The sequence below is a fragment of the Mustelus asterias genome, chromosome 24 (genome assembly GCF_964213995.1).
Source record: "Mustelus asterias chromosome 24, sMusAst1.hap1.1, whole genome shotgun sequence".
In the NCBI taxonomy this organism is placed as follows: Eukaryota; Metazoa; Chordata; class Chondrichthyes; order Carcharhiniformes; family Triakidae; genus Mustelus; species Mustelus asterias.
In genome coordinates, this window is record NC_135824.1 from 40,130,802 (window position 1) to 40,147,587 (window position 16,786).

At 43.4% G+C, this 16,786-nt stretch overlaps 1 protein-coding gene across 2 annotated transcripts in view; it reads right to left on the minus strand.

Moving 5' to 3' along the window:
• Positions 1 to 9,561: 9,561 nt before the first annotated feature.
• Positions 9,562 to 16,786, minus strand: part of chsy1 (chondroitin sulfate synthase 1) — a 35,598-nt gene continuing 28,373 nt past the window's right edge. The window contains exons 2-3 of one of the 2 annotated variants that reach the window (XR_013500793.1): positions 10,015 to 15,457; positions 9,562 to 9,977 (exon numbers count right to left, since the gene is read on the minus strand). Coding sequence is in view for 1 of the 2 variants with exons in the window: in XM_078241596.1 (XP_078097722.1) it covers positions 13,865 to 15,457 (1,593 nt within the window). In the remaining variant the exon portion in view is untranslated. Of the gene's footprint in view, positions 15,458 to 16,786 lie in introns of both variants that reach the window. The other variant, XM_078241596.1, reaches the window with a different exon arrangement.

Sequence of the window (16,786 nt, forward strand, 5' to 3'; positions counted from 1 at the left end):
TTACAATCCTGGGTTAGTTACACCAATTAGTTCTGCATGCGGTACTTATCTTTATATTAGTCTTAATTCCTGTTATCAAATAGCCCAAAACCTGTTATCTTTACCTCTGGTCCTTTACTCCTATTAAAGTTAAAAGTTACTTACCTTCTTCCACGTGGTCGTTCTGACCTGTACCTCTTTAGTGCGGACTTCTGTTTCAATTTAAAAACTTAGGCAAGATTATACAGTTCTACAAGACAACAATACTTAAAACAGACAAACCCTAACCCTTAAAGGTACCTCACTTTGAATGGAGACCTGCACTCGCCTTTGACTGCTCTGGATTTGTATCAGATTCGTTTAAATTTGATCCCGACTTTCAAACTGTGGCCATCAGTCAGAAGTCAGATATCAAATCCTGCCGACTACGCCATTTTGTTGTAGGGAAATATCCCTTACCAGTGCAGAATAGAAGTTGAGTCGCAAATCAAGGTTCAAAGCGTGTCTTTATTGTACAATTACTGGGATCCCAGGGAGACCCCCGTAGCCAGCTCAGAAACAGTGGCTTGGCCACGTTGATCTCAATTAAATCACATCAGCGGTGTATCTTTATAGAGTTTCAAATTCAAGCGGGAACATTTGATTATGCATTTTTACAATATGTATAAAGTGGTCTGTCAGTTTAAAAAGTCCCTAGGAAGTTTCATCGATTAGCATTTGTATGGTGTGTGTTCGTGTTAATGGGATTACTTGGTCCTGCCCCGGTGTCTAAATGCGTTTCCCATTATCTTCTCTATGTGTCCTCTTATCTGAATTGATCTTATTGTTTCGTGTCTGTGTTTCCTGCTTGTGAGATTGAGTGTTAATGTCATCCTGTCCTGTTGGATGTCTGGAGTATTTCATTCTAATCTTTTATTCTTATATCTTAGTTTATCAGATTTTTATGTCTGCCTTGGCCGAATTGGTAATATTTCAGTGATAGCTTGGTTTTGATAGCCCACTCTATGTCTCGTTTCGTAGGGATCTTGATCGTCCTTGGCCAGTTTAAAATGCAGCTGCGCGCTGTTGCTAGGCAGATTAGGGATCTTCCGTAGTTTTTGAAATTCGTGAGTCTCTCAGCTGTACAGGGGGGGACCCGATCGAATATCCATCCGGGGGTGCCCCTCTGCATTGTTGGCCCGTTATGAGTGGTGCCAATTAGTCCAATATGTAAATATGTTTGATGATACAAATATGGTTTTCTGGAAAATTTCCTCCTTCACTATGATTCTATGAAATCACACGCTGTAATTAACCCAGTGTCTTAAATCCCTATCCCAGCTTTTGAAGAACCCTTTTCATGAGTTCTCGTTGATTGTGTGGGCCCCTTATCAAAAACAGGCAGTGGAAATCAATATTTGTTCATTATCACGGATATACCAACTAGATTTCCTGAAGCCACCCCTCTCAGAAGTATTTCAGCTCAGAGGGTGTAGCGGAATTGACCAAATGTTTTACCCAATTATAGAATCCTATAATCCTACAGTGCAGGAGACCATTCGGCCCATCTGCACCGACAACAATCCTACCCAGGCCCTATCCCCGTAACCCCATGTATTTACCTTGCTAATCCCCCTGACACTAAAGAGCAATTTAGCAGGACCAATCAACCTAACCCGCACAGCTTTGGACTGTGGGAGGAAACCAGAGCACCCGGAGGAAACCCACGCAGAAAAAATGCAGACTCCACACAGACAGACACCGAAGGCTGGAATTGAACCCAGGTCCCTGGCACTGTGAGGCAGCAGTGCTAACCATTGTGCCACCGTGCTGCCCATATAGCTTACCAAAAGAAATTCAATCTGATCAGTGGTCGAATTTCATGTCAAAATTATCTAGGGAAGTTATGGGCAATTTGAAGATAAAACAGTCGAGTGAATTATCAGCTCAGCTCTGGAGGAAAATAAAGCAAACCGATCAGAAGTTTCAGTCAGAGTGAGTGACTCACAATGAACTCAGAATGAGAGAGAACATTTACTGAAGGAATTTAACACCTTTATGTCTACCCTAGGAGAGCTATTGGCCAAAGAGGCATTTCATCAGACTGAAATTAATAAATTCCAAGTAAATGAGTCAGTAAAATTCATCAGCTGAATCAGGCAGATGTAAATTGGGAGAGGGGAGTGTGCAGTGGGACCTGGGTGTCCTTGTGTACCAGTCACTGAAGGTAAGCATGCAGGTGCAGCAGGCAGTAAAGAAGGCAAATGGTATGTTGGCCTTCATTGTGAGAGGTTTTGAGTACAGGGGCAGGGATGTGTTGTTACAATTATACAGGGCCTTGGTGAGGCCACACCTAGAGTATTGTGTGCAGTTTTGGTCTCCTTTTCTGAGGAAGGATGTTCTTGCTCTCGAGGGAGTGCAGCGAAGGTTTACCAGGCTGATTCCGGGGATGGCGGGACTGATGTATGAGGAAAGATTGACTAGGTTAGGATTGTTTTCACTGGAGTTCAGACAAATGATGGGGGATCTCAGAGAGACTTATAAAATTCTAACAGGACTCGACAGGATAGATGCAGGGAGGATGTTCCCGATGGTGGGGGAGACCAGAACCAGGAGTCTCAGTCTGAGGATTCAGGGTAGACGATTTAGGACGGAGGTGAGGAGACATTTCTTCACCCAAAGAGTGGTGAGCCTGTGGAATTCATTACCACAGGAAGTAGTTGATGCCAAAACATTGAATGTATTCAAGAGGTAGCTGGATGTAGCACTTGGGGTGAATGATCAAAGGGGAAAAAGCAGGATTAGGCGATTGAGTTGGACGATCAGCCATGATCTTAATGAATGGTGGAGCAGGCTCGAAGGGCCGAATGGCCTCCTCCTGCTGTTCCTATCTTCTATGTTTCTATGTCTCTATCATTGAGAATCACAGGGAGCATTGGAGAGGTGACAGCAAACTCTGCAAACCGTGAGGAAAGCTCATGATTGAGACAAAGGGATTCCATTTTTTACAGTTTGCAATCCGAGATGCACCAAACAAATCTACCAGATTTAGTCCTTTGAACCACTCCATGCACAGACAGTTAGAGGCCACTCATATTAATTCAGGAAATCTGTAAAGTAAAAAGTCAGAAGCTACACTTCTAGACTATGGGTGGAATTTTACAAGATCTTTTCTAAGTCTGAAAATGGGGGAGTTCCAGATCCGTTTTTCGGGCGAGTTTTCATACCCAATCTTATGCACTCTCTCTCTGAAAAGATGGGCTGGGCTGTTTCTCGCCAGAGAGGCTGTGGGCGGGGCTTAACTCATCAGCCAGCCTGTAGAGGGAGCTAGTGCTCATTAACAATGGCAGGGGTCTGACAGAGAGAGCTGTCAGGCCCCTGCTACTGCAGGCAGCCTCAACCAGCTGCCACCCCCCGCAATCGCAGAGGCCGCGGCCCCAGATGCAGTGCCCGCTGCCCCCCGCCACCCAGATCCCCCCCCTTCCCCACCGATCGCATGTAGAGTGGCAGCAGCCCCCCCCCCTCCCTGCCCCTTCGATTGCAGGCAGAGTGGCAGCGGGCTGCACCCTCCTTATTGGCCTGTGGACCCACCCCCGGCACTGCCTCCACAGGCCCCACCCTCTTGGCACTGCCCAGCTGGCATTGGCCAGGTGCCAGGCTGGCAATGCCCAGGTGCCAATCTGGCACTGCCCAAGGAGAATCCCCACTTTCCCCTTGCCCCCTGGGAGCCCTCAATGGCCTCCAGTTCCACCAGCGATGCCAACACGACTGTTCCCTGTTCATGGGAAGCAGCTGTTTTCCTCGCCAGAGACAGCCTCTCCCGGCGAGACCATAATGGGCGAGAGAGGCTGGACAATCGAGCATTGGGCTCGCTAGACACATGCTAAACACAATTGAAATAAATTTCAGTAAATTAATCAGCTTCTCGCCCATTTCCGGTGGGAAGCTGACCTCACCGGAAATCCAGGTCTCGTAAAATCATGAGAGCTGAGAAATCGGGCATGATCCCATCGATGGGCAGAGCAAGCGGGTAAAATTCAGCCTTATGTCTCAAATTTCAGAAAATGTGAGGGATGTACAAGTTGGCAAAGAAACACTTACAGACAGCACAATGAGGAGTGAAAGCATTGTCTGATAGAAAAGCACAGGTTCGAAGTTTTGTAGCTGTAGAGAAAGTACTCGTCTTAGCAGCATCAGGAGAATCACCGAAAGACAGATTTAGTGGCTGTGTCAAACTGAAAAGAAGCGAAATGATGTGAATTATTTGATATACGCCAGACTGACATAAATCAAAAGAGTATGTCACATCAACATGATTAAAAAGTATTGGGAGAGAGAAGATGAGGACAAAGGTGAGGTCTTAGTAGCCATGAAGCAGGAAGAAAAAAATAAGGAGTTAAATTCCCTTAAATTCAACTGGGTAATAAGGAACTCCTGGACAATTCAGACAACTGTTTGTTATTTTTCAGGCAAGAATCAGATGGAGCTGAAAGAGTTTCTGCCGTCCACACAAAGCTATTTTTGGAGACAAAGTGGGTAGAATGAAGGTAACCAAACATGATGTAGATGTGGGGGTTGCCGTTCCAATCAAACATCATCCATATTGGTTTAATCCAACTAATTTAGCACAGGGATGGAGGAGATTGAAAGAATCAAGAGCGAGGTGCAAACCATTCCTGCTGCGAGACAGAGCCACACGAGTGAATTATCAGCTCAGCTCTGGAGGAAAATAAAGCAAACCGATCAGAAGTTTCAGTCAGAGTGAGTGACTCACAGTGAACTCAGAATGAGAGAGAACATTTACTGAAGGAATTTAACACCTTTATGTCTACCCTAGGAGAGCTACTGGCCAAAGAGGCATTTCATCAGACTGAAATCAATAAATTCCAAGTAAATGAGTCAGTAAAGTTCAGGCATGCAATCTGGGGATGTCAAGGCTGGAGAGATTCAAGTTGTGGAGCAAACAAGGCCATTGCTGTCCGAGAAGAACTGTGGAGCTTCAACATGAAGTAAAAGTGTACCAGCAAGAGACTGTAAACTTCAATGGATACGGATAGGGATATGGTCTCCGGAAGGGTAGAGGGTTTTAGTTTAGTCGGGCAGCATGGTTGGTGCAGGCTTGGAGGGCTGAAGGGCCTGTTCCTGTGCTGTAATTTTCTTTGTTCTTTGTTCAATGAAAATGTTAAAATTTTTAAAGGATGAAAATCCCTTCTTCAGGAAGAAATTGAAAATGTTCAAAAAGAGAAAGAGTATCTGGAGGCAGAATTACTGAAAAATGCTGACAAGATTGATCAGATAACAGAAACATTGAAGACACATTATGTCCAAAGTAGTTCACTTGGCAGCGAATTAGGTGGCTTCAGAGAGGATAAATTGTGACACATATGCTGTGTCAAGAGGCTGTTGAGAATGTATATAAGTTTACTGAAGTTTACTTTTCTGTTAAAGCGTGCTAACATTGTTTGTAATAGTGTTAAGTTAAACAGGTTCTTGTAGAAAATGAAAACGTCTTGTTCAATGCTTCATTTTCTGTTAGAGGGGACGTGTCACAAAATGGTAGGTTGGCTATTATAATGAATTTGTAAAATCAAACCACCATGTATTTTGTAAACCATGTCTGGGCAGCTAATAAAAGAAAGGAAAGAGTGGGGACTGGCATGTTCTTTGCAGTTAGTAGTCAGTGTACTGTAGCCAGGAAGCATTTTTAAACACAAATGAGGTGCTGCAGAAGCAGCAGCGAGAGAGAGGATCATCCATCTTCAGGAAACAGCTCAGCTAGATATGATGTGCTTAGACAAGCCAGTTTGTGCAAAAGATTATTTTCTTTGTTGAACCAAAGATCATTCCCAAATCCTATTCACAGTGTGGTAATCACTGGCTAGATTTGACCAATAAATTTAGTTGTTGTTTGGGAAACAGGGTCTCAGCAGAGTTTAGGTACGGGGACTCAGATCTTTTGGAGTTTTCAGTCTTTTGAGGGACTAAGTGCTTACTGCTAATTTGCCAAAGTCTAAGATTGTTCTTTGCAGTTTTTATTATCTTTCTCCCGCTTTACTAAATACTTTTATTTGTTCGTTTAACAAAAGAGAGATCTGAGTTCTTCCTGTTTCCGGAAATGTTTTTCACTAATATCCAAGAAACATATACCACATGAAACCAGTGTTTCAGGTGAAATACTCTTGCACATAACATCAGCTGGGTTTCATAACAACACACACACAGACACACACAAATGTGGCGATTAGGGAACTTTCACAGTAACTTCACTGCAGTGTTAATATAAGCCTACTTGTGACACTAATAAACTTTTAAACTCTTCCTCTACTGCAAGTACAGATACAAAATCTGTCCATTTCCTTCTGCTCATTGATAGTATCACCAATATTGTTTCCAGTGGGCTCACAATTGTTCCTGACCATATGTTTCCTAATGTAATTGTAAAAAATTGTGTTGATTTTGATATCCATCGCAAATTTCACTTATTAACCTTCTGTGGCTCCTACTATTTGTTTTGTCACCTTTTGCTGTTCTTTGTATCCTTCCACTGACAAGGATCTGGGATTTTTTGCATTTTATTGTGCTTTTTCTTTCAGACAGAAGGGCAGTTCAGAGAATATAGGCAGGAGTTCGAAGCTCTCTGGAAAGACTGTTAGGGAACTGAGAGTAAGGAATTTGTGTTTATTCTGCAATTGAAGTCACGATGAGTTTAAATTGCTGCTTTTGATTGTCTCAGGGAAAGGTACTCGCCGAGGAAATAGCACCTAGCGAATGTTCAGGGATCCACCAGAAGAAAAAGCATTTGCACTGGGCCAACCCAAGCAAGATAGTTGTAAATCTTCACTGGAATTTTGTGTCTGTGAGGGTGTGGCTGGGATCAAAGGACGAGTGTGAGTTAGAAGCATTTTCTGGTTATTGAATTTTTTACATTTTTGTCCAATGTAACATAATTCATTTTTCTCGTTAATGAACGTTTTTATCTTTTATGTTAAAAGTACACTTGCAGACTCCTGTGAATGTGTTCAGTAACTGTCACCCAAGGTTTTTTTTTAAAGAATGAAGTTATGATCTATCAAGACAGGTTTAAATCTGGGATCTGACCTGTCCAATTAGCATCAATCTGGGATTGGAACAGGTAGTAGAGAGATGTTAGAAAAAGTTTGAGAATGTATGAATGGGGAAGGTAGGAAAAGAAGCAGGCTGATAGGATGGAGGGCAGTAGAGATTAATGGACAGATAGCTTCATGGTGCAAGGTGAAGATGCGCGGGAATGGAACAAGAAACAAAACATTTTGAAGGAAGTGTGAATGACAGAATAACGGCTGTCCAAAAATGAAGTAAAGCAATGATTAAAAAAAGTAGCAAAGTGAAACAAAATGGCTTATGTCTTAAAATTCTCAACTGTGAAATGAAACGGATACAGGCAAAGATCTTGTGAATAATGGTGGAGAGAAAAAATGACATATTGGAAGCGCTGGGATAGAAAGTTGCTTCATCTGAACAGATGTGACAGAAACAGAGAAACTGGGATAATGGAATCAAATCTTTACAGGAAGCAAGATTTTGAGGAAGACTCAAGGTACCTGTGCGAATCAGTGCGCTTCCAGTGAGTACTCATTGATAGTCTATCTGCAGAAATGGAGACAGAGATGGTGAGGAAGGGCATAATCAGAGAAAGACCAGGTGAAAGCAAGGAAAAGGTGGTGATTAGGAGCACAGTTGATGACATTTTCCAGTTCAGGGTAAGAACATGGAACAACACTGCTGCAAACATTCCTCTCCAGAAATCCACTACCTTTCAAACTAGTCTGCCTGTCACCATCTATATGCAGGTTCAAATACTTCACTAAAACAACTCTGCCTTTGCTGCACACTTGCCTAATCTCCGCACTCTGCCATTCACAGCTGGTTCACAAGTCCAACTGCCATCTTCAATCCTTTCCCATTTAATTCTACTCAAAAGTCTGAACTACTTATTTCTCTTATCATTAGTGATTTTGTCCTTAATCATTCCACTTTTCCCATCTTTCCTGTAGTCTTTAAAACCTGGGATGAATTCCCAGTCTGCCATGACTACATAATCCCCTCCAAATTTAATTTGTGCCTACAATTCAATGAAATTGTTCCTTCCACTGCATGTGTTTGTATAAAACGTACTTATAATCCCACAGATACCTCACAGTGGCAGGGACCTGGGTTTGGTTCTAGCCTGAGTGACTGTGTTGAGTTTGAATGTTCTCCCCATGTTTGCATGGGTTTCCTCCTATAGTCCAAAGATGTGCAGGTTAGGTGGATTGGCCATGCTAAATTGCCCCTTAGTGTCCCGAGATGCACAAATTAGATGGATTAGCCATGAGGAATGTGTGGGGATAGGTCAGGGGGCCTTAGTAAGTTGTTTTCAGAGTCAGTGCAGACTCAAAGGGCTGAATGGCCTCCTTCTGCACAGTAGGGATTCAATGGTTCTCTCCTAACGTGTCTTTTAGCTCTAATGTTTTCTCTAGTTCATTTCTCTCAGTTTAATTCCCTTTGCCTGTTGTCTCGACAGCAGAGTTTATGTTACTCTTTTTCATTTGTTTCCAAGCTCAGATTTGTGTGGCCTTTGTCAATCAAGCCCTCCCTCTATTCGCTGAAGTCCCTGTGACCGTCCTTTCTGTTAGTACCCAGATTGTAGCCCAATGGTGCTGTTCCTTCCTGGTGCCAGTATTCTAGGAATGGATCTCCTCTTGCCCACATCCTTCAGCCATGTGTTCACCTCCGTAATCTTCTTATCCTGTTTCCAATTTGCACTTGTAATAATCCAAAAATTATAACTTGTTCTTTAATTTAGCTCCTGACTGCTTGTCAAACAGGACGTCTTCCCTACGTTAATAATCCCAATGACTGGATCTTCCTCCTTTCTCTCTGAACTCGGTTTGAGTTCCTGCCCTTTGAAAAAGTCAAGTACCCACAACATTCAGGTCCCTGGCTTGGTCACATTGCCGCTGCGTCTCTATAATAGAGATCAGGTTATATATATTTATTTCTATTTGTGCTGACGATTGATCCAATTTGTAATGAATGCTACACGCATTCGAGATATTGGGCCTTTAGTTCTGGCTATACTATTTTTGCAGAGTATCTGCTGGTGCACTCTCACACTTATATACTCTGTCCTTTCCTGCCATGCCTTGATCAAAATTTCACATCCAGCCTAACTCGCCATCCTGCACGTATTTTCCGTTCTTGCGGCTCCATATGTTTACCTGGATTGTTCCTTTCATTCTTTTGAACAATTCCATTCAACCCCTTTCAACTGGCACTGGTGCACCTGAGCTTAGCAGTAAATATTCTCTAATGCTGCAATAGCTCTCCTATAAACATGGAACACAAAACTGCAAGTGGTATTCCTGAGATGTACAACTAAACTTTCAATCACAATTTTTAAAAACTCATGCTCTTTCAAGATCTTCTACACCACTCTGATGTTTTGGCACTTCTCTGCATTGCGAAATCTGCCTTAATACAGAAATAACTAATTTTGCAATTAAGTCTTGTTTATCTGCCATCCTGTTTTATCCTTTAAGCTCCCAGCCTCTACTTTAACTTATAATGAAATCACAAAAGCAATAAAGGTTATCCATTTTTAATAAACAGTATGTACACCAATCCGTACACAGGAACGTTCAGAACTTTATCAGTTAGAAGGTGGAAAACACTATTAACTGATAGTTGCTAAATTGCAACTTTCCTTAAAAAAATCAAATTCTGTCAAACAAATCATCCCCAAAGGTGTGAATGATATGAAGAAAGCCCAGTCTCTGGTTGCCCCACAATATAGATCTCTCTGCAGTTCTGGAGATAGTTCTATTACATTAACCAGCAATAGTCATCCTATTGCAAAATTACAAACACATCCAATTTGAAATTGCAGAATCCCTATCGCACAGACCCGCACAAACACAAATCTGCATCCTCACAGCTGCTTTCAACTGCAATTGTGGCAGTCTACATTCAGAACAAAAATTTGGTTCAAAAAATGTTCTCTTTAAATCTGTTTAAAGCATTTTGCGGCAGGTTTACAATTAATTCAATGGGTGAGAAGAAATCCCACCAATATTCTCAATTACGAGCCTGTAAACATCAAATGACAAGATACTGCTGTGCGCATGCAGCATTCTTCAATATGCAGGAAGCAATGGCAAAACAAAATACAATGTCCATCACTTTGTGGTTAGCTGGATAGATGTTGTCCTGTCTGTTTCTACATTCTTTTCATCGCTGGCAAAGCCAACATTTGTTGCCCATCCCTAATTGCCCTTGAACTGAGTGGCTTGCTCGGCTATTTCAGAGATAAGTTAAGAATCAACCACATTGCTGTGGCTCTGGAATGACATGTAGGCCAGACCAGGCAAGGCTGGCAGATTTCCTTCCCTAAAGGGCATTAGTGACCAGATGGGTTTTTCCAACAATCGTGGTCACCATCACCAAGAGTAACTTTCAAGCTCAGATTTTATTGAGTTTACCGGCTGTCAGGGTGGGATTTGAATCCAGGTCCCCAGAATATTAGCCTTGGCCTATGGGTTAGTTCAGTGACTGTATCACCACGCCACAACCTTCCCTTAATAATATAAATATAAACAGAATTTGGTTGCTCAAAAATATAAGATTTGTGTTTCTAACATGTAAACACATGGTCCAAAACTGAGGGGGCAGTTGAAGGATTTGGAGAGCATCGAGAACAATGGAACAGAGATTTGCTATCTCGGCACTCAGCAGAGAATGGGAAATTCAGTGGTGTGTCGGTGCACTAATACAGGTTTGTGTATTCATCACACAATATCACCATCAAGAATTGTGGAATAGTTACTAAGCACAGAAATGCTTATACTGTGCATGGAACTGAAATCTTTTCTCATTTGTTACTAAACATTTAATTTATGGCCAAGAAGATTGGATTCTGCCAGGCCCGGGGAAACTAGTTATCAAAGAACAAGGGTCTAATTCCATTGCAGTGGGTAGTAGAGGACATCTTACGCGGGGTCAGGGGAGGCTAAATGGTGTAGAACTTGCACCAAAAAGTTGCTCAATAGTTTCATTAATTCGCTGCATGTTTCCTCCTCACTGGTTGTCTGAAAACAAAAGCACAAAACCTGTACACATACCAAACACAAGTACCACACCAATCGCAGGGAGTGGCTGAAAATGTAAATAACATTTGACAATCCATACAGCACTGGGTTAAACTGACTTTGTGCTGTTTTGGCAGCAGAGATGTTAGCACCTTGCCAATTATCAAAGGAACTAGGCTCGAGCAGAACGTGACACTGCTTTACAGTAAGCGGATCAGTTTTACAGACACACAATCCACATGAAACTCCTTGCACATCGTGCAAGTTAGATACAAAACCAAACTGCATCCTGTGAAAATTTGAAGTGTACTTCCCACATTCAACAAAGGGTTAGCTTGAAGCAAAGTCTTATGTTCCCATCCACACTTAAAGAATGCAGTTCTTTGAAAAGGCTTTAAAAAATACACAAAAATAATTTAAGTCTCAAAACTAGATTCTTTTCCCATTGTTTATACAAAGTGTTTTTAATGTTCAGGAGTTGTCCCCTCATCTCCCTGGATAATGCTTCCAACAACTGCTGCTCCATCAAACATCAGCGAATGTGTGGTTGGGCCAAACCAATTTCTGTTCACCTTGAACAACAATTTTCCTTAAAACAGGAGCTGCAATGAAGTCTATTCAAAAATAAATGACTCTTGGTTTGAGCTGAAAGGGCTCTCGAGGAAAGGAGTTGATTGAATCTTTAGAAAGGAGTGGAGCTGCTGCTGGGGGAGCTGGCAGTCGGGAGGGAACTCTAAAGGTTCAACAGATGTGGAAGGACCAGACATGGCAGAAAATATTGTCGTGACCATCTGTGCATAAATTATCACCCGGCAACGATCTAGAAAACAATCAGAGGACAGTCTCTGTGAGTAATACCACAAATAGAAAAGGTCTGTGAATGGTGAGTATTGACCTGGTCCAGAACGGTGTGTACTACACACAGCTCCGGTACTTTAGATGGCCCATAGCACAAAACCTACTTTAAAGGAGTTGAGGGTTATGGTGAGCGGGCGGGTAAGTGGAGCAGAGTCCACAAAAAGATCAGCCATGATCTTATTGAATGGCGGAGCAGGCTCGAGGGGCTAGGTGGCCTACTCCTGCTCCTAGTTCTTAAGTTCTTATGTTAAAGGCATGTGGATGGGTGGAGTGGTGAAAGGCATTCTCACTCCTCATCCAGTGCTGGAGAATCGGAGTCTTAAAGAATGTTCAGTTACTAGATGGAACTTCTACATTGTAAAAATTAGGAAATGTTATAGTGAAAGAAATTCCTTCTGTACTAAAGCCACATTTTAAATGCTACTCTATTATGAGACTGCTGGAAATTATTTTTGAGGGGGCAGGGGCAAAGAGATGATGATGGATGTAACATCCCTCAGCATGTGTAGAGCTGGGAGAAAATGTTGCAAGTCCAAAGGTTGATTGGCCAGGTTAAAAATTGCCCCTTAGAGTCCTGAGATGCGTAGGTTAGAGGGATTAGCGGGTAAATATGTGGGGGTAGGGCCTGGGTGGGATTGTGGTCGGTGCAGACTCGATGGGCCGAATGGCCTCCTTCTGCGCTGTAGGGTTTCTATGATAGAGCGGGCCAGAGGCACAATTATTGTTATTATTAGTGTGCGCAGTCATTACCAAGCCAGTCAATAGCTTCCGCTGTGGCTAAATGGAGCTTTTCTGAGCCTTTGCTGATTGTTGTCAGGGGTTAGTCTTCAATGAGTCATTGACTGAGGTCCACCACAGCTACAGTCAGGGTTCCCTGCAAAGACTTTGGCCAGTGTGGAAATGGGTGAGGAGCGTCCAATGTTAGATGGCAGGTTGAAGCCAGGTGGGCGAGCTGTGGGAGACATGAGAAAGTGATTTTTAATGGTGGCGTGGTGGTTCCATTCCTGCTGCCATCAGGCCTCTGCTGCTATTCCTTGGCACAGCAGTTTTAGCAATACAGGTTGGCACGATGGGAGGGGAGCAGCAGGTGGATTGGTCAGGTCCCTGTGTAGCAACAGGCAGGATGTAAATCTTTCCCAGGAACTTTCTTGTTGCAATCTCATTCCTTACGTGAGGGAGTGGGATGCTGCTAGGATTGGGAGCCAGGGGAGTTGAGTTGACCAGAGGGTACCCAAAATGATGCACATTGTTGTGTTGAGCTGGGTATCTACAAGACACAATGGCAATCTTGGACCGTCAGTAGAACATATTGAATCAGATGCCAATAAGGAAATGGAAATGACATCAATGTAAATCTTTGGAAAACATGGTCACTGTATAAAATGTCACAAACATGCCTAAGCATCCAGAAGACTTGTTAAAGTCAGCACTTGATGCAATTTTGTAACTCCGTATATTCTGAGTGAGAAAAGGAATGAAGTGAACTGAAACAAGTCCTGACAGTTCATCAGCAAATCACAGGGTAAAAGTGATGGAGCCACAACACTGCAATCTCCAGCTGCTAGAAATGGGCAGTTGTTTCAGAAATTTAAATATCAAATTTATTCACATTATAGGTTAGATTCAGAAAGTCTCAGGGAGTTGGGCAGACATTCTCCTCTCATTGAGGTTGGTGACCCCAGTTATCTCCCTGCTCTTCTAACTGGAGACAGCCAGTCGTGTGCGATCATCTGTTTCTCCGTTCTGATCCGGCCACTCAGCACAGTTAAACAGGGCGGCCAGAAATGCTGATGTGAACACTCACAGTTTAAAAAAAAATTCAAAGTAAAATGTCCTTTTGCTTGTAAAACACTTATTTATACACAATACATCCCAACTGCTTTAATCAAACAATGGAAACATTAAAAAAAATAAATTATAGAGTTCTCCAGCCTAGCTGGATATTAGGCTGTCCTCTTTACATCACCATGTTTGCTGCTATTGCTCAGACCAAGTCTGTGTTTCTCCAGCCATAGCTCTGCCAACTGCTGTGTAGAGCCATAGGTTGAGGCTTTGGAGGCCACACACATCTTAAGTTGTTTGGATTCCAGGTTTGGGTCACAATAGATTGAATGGTAGATATGAACAATTCCAACTTCTTGACTCCGGAATGGCTTTAAACCAACTTCAATGAATTTGTTGAAGAGATCGACATCCTCCATGCCCCAGCCCTGGATAGAGACATCAAAGCCACCAGCAAGCAGAAGGTCACTCTTGTAAACACAGGTGATCCCAAACCCATAGTGTCTCCAAAACCCGGTCTGTATCGTGAAGACATAATTGTTGTCATTGGAGACTTTGCCCGTGTGTACAATCTTTGGGTCATATTGGGTGAAGATGATGGGAAAGTATGCTCCTTTCCCTCGCACAGTATTATCCCTACAACGCTGCAGAAAGTCCACTGTAAAAATCAAGTCAACATCACAAAACAGAAGTAGAGAATCATTGCTAAATTGGGCAGAGCCAAGTTGGAGAGCAAGAGCTCTGGAAAACTCCCCCGCCACAGGGAGCAGCTGTACCTCTGCTTTGGGATATTTCACCCGATAGTCTCTCATTAGTTCCACTTGTTTAGTTTTGTCTGGATTGGAGTCCGAGTTGAACAGTAAAATAACCAATTTGACATTTTGATTTGAAATCAGGCAAGTCCTTTCAAAGTTTTCCATGAATCTGACAAACATTTCAAAGCGGCCAGACAGTGGGACCAAGATATTGATTTTCTCATCTTTGGGCTCCTTGGGCCCAACGTTAGTGGCTCCAACTTGGAAAGGGACAAATATTTGGAGGGGATTCAGGAGAAAGGAGAGAGATCTGGCGTTCTTGTTTATTTTATTGGCCAAACCTTTGGCATCAATCTCTTCATGTTCAGCAAACTGGACCTTGCTGAAGGTTTGCTGCAGGTAAGCGTGTCTCCTCACTGGGACAGTCATCTTTTTGCCCTTGTGTTTTTTATAGAGAAGTAGGAGGTCGAGTACATATTCTGCTCCATACATAGGGTTAACCCTTCGGTAACCATACTGAATCTCTTTGAAGTCAATAATCCGGCCTCTGGTCTTGGCGTTTGCGTTGATCATTTCCATCACCTGCATGATGATGTCATCTAAAGCTTCTTTCTGAGAGGCGTCCATCCCTCTCCGTGGAGGCTGCCCATCAAAAGCTGAATAAAGATGTTTTCCTGTCAGGAACTCCCACTCCAGCACCTCTCCCCTGTGATGCGGTTGGAACCTCATGAACGAAGGTGGGATTCCCAACTGAAGGTCATCTTTATGAAGCTCCGAGTTGCTATATCTGCCCATCAGCACAATCTCCCGGTGAAGCTGGATAGTGCGGTGACGAAGCTCCGCAATCTTGCGGCTCAGCATGTAGCTGTGGAGCCGGTACTGATATTCAGGACTCTTGTTGGGGTGTAGCGTGATTGCCCGCTGGATCTTGCTGTTATGTAGATCTTGGATGTAGCCTTTTTTATTTTGTTCATAGTTTTCATAAAACAACTGCTGCATCTGTGTAAGTAAAAGGAACAAAATACTCAGGATACAGATATCACACAATGTGTTTTCTTTCCCAGCCCCAAGATGCTAACTCTTGCCTCAATGTGGATCTAGTAATCACATCCCAACGCCTACCTCCAATGGTCATTGTTTGATTATTTAAGCATTGATGCTGGGTGCTGCAAGTTTTTCGGCAGTGGGGATGGAGGGCCTGGGGCAGGGAAGAGTTGGGGGTGCGGAAGGCTGGGGTCCTCATAATCAAGCACAATCCTGGCCCCATTGGGGTTAATCTTTGGTCACATCCCAGGACAGGTGGGAGGGTCTTGCAGATAGTGAGGAACATTGTCAGAGGCTACAGAAGGATATAGATAGGCTGGAAATTTGGGCAAGGAAATGGCAGATGGAGTTCAATCCTGATAAATGCAAAGTGATGCATTTTGGTGGGAATAATGTAGGGAGGAGCTACACGATAAATGGAAGAACCATAAAGGGTGTAGAGATGCAGAGGGACCTGGGTGTGCAAGTCCACAGATCTTTGAAGGTGACGTCACAGGTGGAGAAGGTGGTGAAGAAGGCATATGGCATGCTTGCCTTTATAGGACGGGGCATAGAGTATAAAAGTTGGGGTCTGATGTTGCAGATGTATAGAACGTTGGTTCGGCCGCATTTGGAATACTGCGTCCAGTTCTGGTCGCCACACTACCAGAAGGACGTGGAGGCTTTGGAGAGAGTACAGAGGAGGTTTACCAGGATGTTGCCTGGTATGGAGGGGCTTGGTTATGAGGAGAGATTGGGGAAACTGGGGTTGTTCTCCTTGGAAAGACGGAGGATGAGGGGAGACTTAATAGAGGTGTATAAAATTATGAAAGGCATAGATAGGGTGAACGGTGGGAAGCTTTTCCCCGGGTCGGTGGTGACGTTCACGAGGGGTCATAGGTTCAAGGTGAAGGGGGGGGAGGTTTAACACAGATATCAGAAGGACATATTTCACACAGAGGGTCGTGGGGGCCTGGAATGTGTTGCCGGGCAAGGTGGTGGAGGCGGACACACTGGGAACGTTTAAGACTTATCTAGACAGCTATATGAACGGAGTGGGAATGGAGGGATACAAAAGAGTGGTCTAGTTGGACCAGGGAGCGGCGCGGGCTAATTGTTCCTTGTTTCTCGTTTCAAGGCTTCATTCTATGATCATCTTGCTGGTGCCAGTACAGAGCGAGACTGCGGATAGTTGGGAACCTGTCTCGGGGGCAGGGATTTCATATGGTGTTCGTGGAAGTGGAAATGACTAGGGTTGGGAAGCATTTTCCGATCAGGGCCATTGTGATCTCCTGGACTCGTTTC